The following is a 3,654-nucleotide window of genomic DNA, read 5'->3' as shown; positions in this document are numbered from 1 at the left end:
CAGCTCCTCCCTCTTCCTCCCCCTCCCATCCCTTCCATGCAAGGCCCCACCCCACCACCTGCCCTCTATGTGTTCGAGAGGCTCTGCAGTCCATGAGAACACATGGCCCTGTTCCCCACGCGTGGGGATCACCAGCAGGGGCAGACCCCACACTGCCCTGGACGCAGGGCGCTCCCCCGATGCCCAGCAGTGACCACAGCCCTCACGGCTGCCCACAAGGCATGGATGTGGGGCTGAGCCTTGCCGGCTCGGTGTGGGCAGGCCCCACTGCCGTGCTCGACCCATGGGACCTGGGGTCAGACATCCTGCCATGTCACCTACTGCCATATTGGAAGACACAGGCCCGGGGCCCCACGGCGGCTGGGCTGGGTCCCAAGGGTGTCTGTTCAGAGTGAGTTCAAAGAAAGCACCAAGCTCACAGGGCCTGGGCAGGGCTGGAACTGAGTAGATGGGGGCTGTGGGCTGGACCGAACACCTCCCGGCAGAGCAAGGGCAGAGGGGCCTGGGCTGCAGCCTGGCACCCAGGGGGCCCACGCACAGGTCCCAGGGCAGGCCAGGAGGGAGCAGGGCCGGGTGGCACCCTCACTCCAAGAGAGGGCAGGTTCTGGGGCTCGGGGAGCTGCCCAGTGCTCAGCTGGCCTCAAGGCCACCTTCCCCTGCCCGGCTGATACCCCATCCCTGTCTGGGTGGCCCTGCCTGGCCCATGCAGTGGGGGCTTCTGGGCCGGGAGGCAGACATGCTGGGGGTCCCAGCCGCTCCCTGGTGCTCTCCTAAGTCTGGACAACACTCTCAACCCCCTGGGCTCAAGGGCACCTTGTGCAAAGAGCCAAACTCAGGCCCACTGGTCTCCCAGCCGGGCCTGAGTGGCCACGGGTGCGGGGAGCAGAGGACGGACTCTGACCGACAGCTGGGCCCAGGGTCTGCATCGGAGGGCAGGGGACCTCCCTGGGAGTCCCGGGAGGGGAGGCCTGACTCTGGGAGCTTGGAAGCGATGGAGAGAAGGAGGGAACCCTTGAGAGATGTCAGGAGGGAGGGCCTGGGAGGGCCTGGGAAGGCGGGCCCCAGCGGAGGAGGCGTGCGTGGGGTGAGGCCTGAGAGCCCAGGGCACGGCAGGCACATCTCAGCCCGGTGCCGGGCTGGCAGGTCGGCCGAGGCTCCAGCCTCAGCCCAGGGCCCTGTGGGGAGCCAGCGTGCGTGGCCCTCGGCCTAGCCTCTGAGACCCCCACGAGGAGCCGCTCCACACGGTAGTGCCCAGAGGACCAGGAGTGGGCAGAGCAGAGCCAGCCAAGGGCGCCGGGCAGTGTCGGGCAGACACAGAGAGGGTGCGGGTGGAGAGGCTCTGCCTGCCAAAGGTCAGGGGCACAGGGTGGGTGTGAGAACGGGGGTCTGGCTGGGGAGGGTGGAGGCACCGGACACACCAAGAGCTGAGGGCTGGCAGCCCAGGTGACCCGAGCGGGCCACGCCTCCTCCTCTGTGGTAGGGGTAAGAGGGGCACAGGCTTGAGCAAAGTTACACAGGCCCTGTGTGTCCATTGCCCCACCCTCCCCACTGGCTGGGCAGACAGGGAAACTGAGGCTCAGAGAGGGCAGGTGAGCGGCCCAAGGTTGCCATGTTCTGCTGAGCAGGACCCAGGCAGAGGAGGCCTGGAGGAGGGCTCCTTGACTCCCACCCCCCGTGACGGCACCCACACCCACTCCCTCCCACGAGGCCGGGGGCCCGCTCGTCGGCAGCTTCTCATGGCCTCCTCCCGGACCCCCAGGAGGACCCCTGAAGACCCCCTGAGACCCCAGTGGGGACCTCGCTGCCTGGTGAACCCAGGAGGGCTGGTGCTGTGGACGCAGACGCCATTCCCTGGCCCCGGCCCACCCTGCCTGCCACACAGACCCCGATGCCCCCACACCAACACCAGAGCCGGGCAAGAGGGCCGATACGGGCGACAGCCGGGGCCGTGGGTGCGGGTCTCCTGAGGATCCCACCACCCGCGTCACTCCCACCCGCGGGCCTCCCGAGCCATCCCCGGAGCCATGCCTGCTGTTCACCAGCCCCGACAAAGCCCCTCTGTACTCACTGGCAGTCGGCAAACGTGGGCCGGTAGTAGAAGGAGGGCACTTTGGACTCGAACGTGGCTCTGGCGGCGTCGTTCCCGTGGGAGGCCATGAACTGCAAAAGAGAAGCCAGGTCAGAGACCGGAGTCCCAGGCCCGGGAGGGCGCCCACCACCCCTGAGTCCCCAGCACAGGGCTGGTGGACCCGAGCTCGGCCAGTGCCAGGCTGGGGTCCCCAGACCCCTCCTGCCCCGGACGCCATTTCCGAGTGACAGCCCTCACTCACAGGACAGGAGCCCGTGTCCCGAAAGAGCAAGGCTGTGGCCAAGCGCCCGAGAGCACACCCTCCTGAGGCCGCACCCGGGTCTGCCCTCCGCGTCTCAACCCTGGGCCGGCCCCACGCTGGGAGGACGCCCCGAGACACCCCCGCTCCTCACGAGTCATCCTTCCAACTCAGATTTAGGCACAAGGGCCTGAGCAAAGACGGAAGAGCGGGTGGCCAGACTCGGCACAGTGGAGCCTCGAGGCAGACGGTGCCGGAGCCAAGAATACTCTAGAAAATGCTAAGAAAGAAACGGGCGCAGTGAAGGCATGGAGGCTGGCTGACACAGGGTGACCCGGAGGCTCTTGAGGAGGCCAGTCACACACAGGGGGTCCTGATGGGGGAAACGGTGGCTGCCAAGGCCCTGGGGCTGGACCGCGCCGGGGTGCTGGGATGATGCCACGGCCAGCTCCTGACACATCGCATCCCAGCCTCAAGGACCAGGGAGGGACTTGGGTCAGCTGGATTCTACGGCCCAGGGCGGCCTGTTTGCTCCCGAAACGCCCCCTCCCGAGGCTGCCCGCCAGGTCCACCCAGACAGTCACTGTGCTTTGAGGACTGTTGATCATAAACATGGGGAACCCGAGAAGATCAACTAGAAAGCCACAAGCAACGAGGCAATTTGCAAGCAGCTGGCACCAAAGTCAACCCTCGAAAGGCTTTCCCATATAAAACTACAGTCTGTTAGGAGATGTCAGAGAAGGAAAGACCCGATTTACGATGGCAACCAGACAAACGCCAGGGAGGCAGTGGAGTAAGAAATGCCCAAAGGCTCTGGAGATGTACACTCTCTGAAGGATGCAAAAGAGACCTCAAACAAAGACACAGGGAGATAGAAAAATGTTGTCTTCTTATGTGAGTCTGTGTATTTTTTACAATGCATCAAAAAATTGCAATAGAATTTTTTTAAACTAAAAAATGGTTCTAAGGTTCATTTTTTAAAAATAACAAGCAAAAATATCCTAGGGAATTCTGAAAATGAAGACTCTTTGTACCGGATCTTTTATTTTTTTTGGAGTTGGAGTCTCACTCTGTCGCCCAGACTGGAGGGCAGTGGCCACTCCCGGCCACCGCAGCCTCAACCTGCTGGACTCTGGCGATCCTTTCACCTCAGCCTTCCGAGTAGCTGGAATTACAGGCGCATGCTGCCACGCCCAGCTAATTTTTTTATTTTATTGTAGAGATGAGGTCTCGCCTGCCCCGGTGGGTCTTGAACCTGCGGGTTCAGGCAATCCACTCACCTCAGCCTCCCAAAGGCGTGGGATTACAGGCTGAGCCACCGAGCCCG

General features: G+C 63.4%; 1 protein-coding gene across 1 annotated transcript in view; it reads right to left on the bottom strand.

The window, feature by feature from the left end:
• The window catches only part of ADAP1 (ArfGAP with dual PH domains 1), a gene marked incomplete at its 3' end in the record, with an annotated part of 47,344 nt that overhangs the window by 17,025 nt on the left and 26,665 nt on the right, over positions 1 to 3,654 (bottom strand). Inside the window, exon 3 of the mRNA XM_021710048.1 lies at positions 2,069 to 2,160. Coding sequence (XP_021565723.1) covers positions 2,069 to 2,160 — 92 coding nt within the window. The remainder of the gene's footprint in view (positions 1 to 2,068; positions 2,161 to 3,654) is intronic.

Source organism: Carlito syrichta, unplaced genomic scaffold (assembly GCF_000164805.1).
Source record: "Carlito syrichta isolate Samal-C Ts95f unplaced genomic scaffold, Tarsius_syrichta-2.0.1 Scaffold287970, whole genome shotgun sequence".
In the NCBI taxonomy this organism is placed as follows: Eukaryota; Metazoa; Chordata; class Mammalia; order Primates; family Tarsiidae; genus Carlito; species Carlito syrichta.
This window is presented reverse-complemented; position numbering and strand designations above follow the sequence as displayed.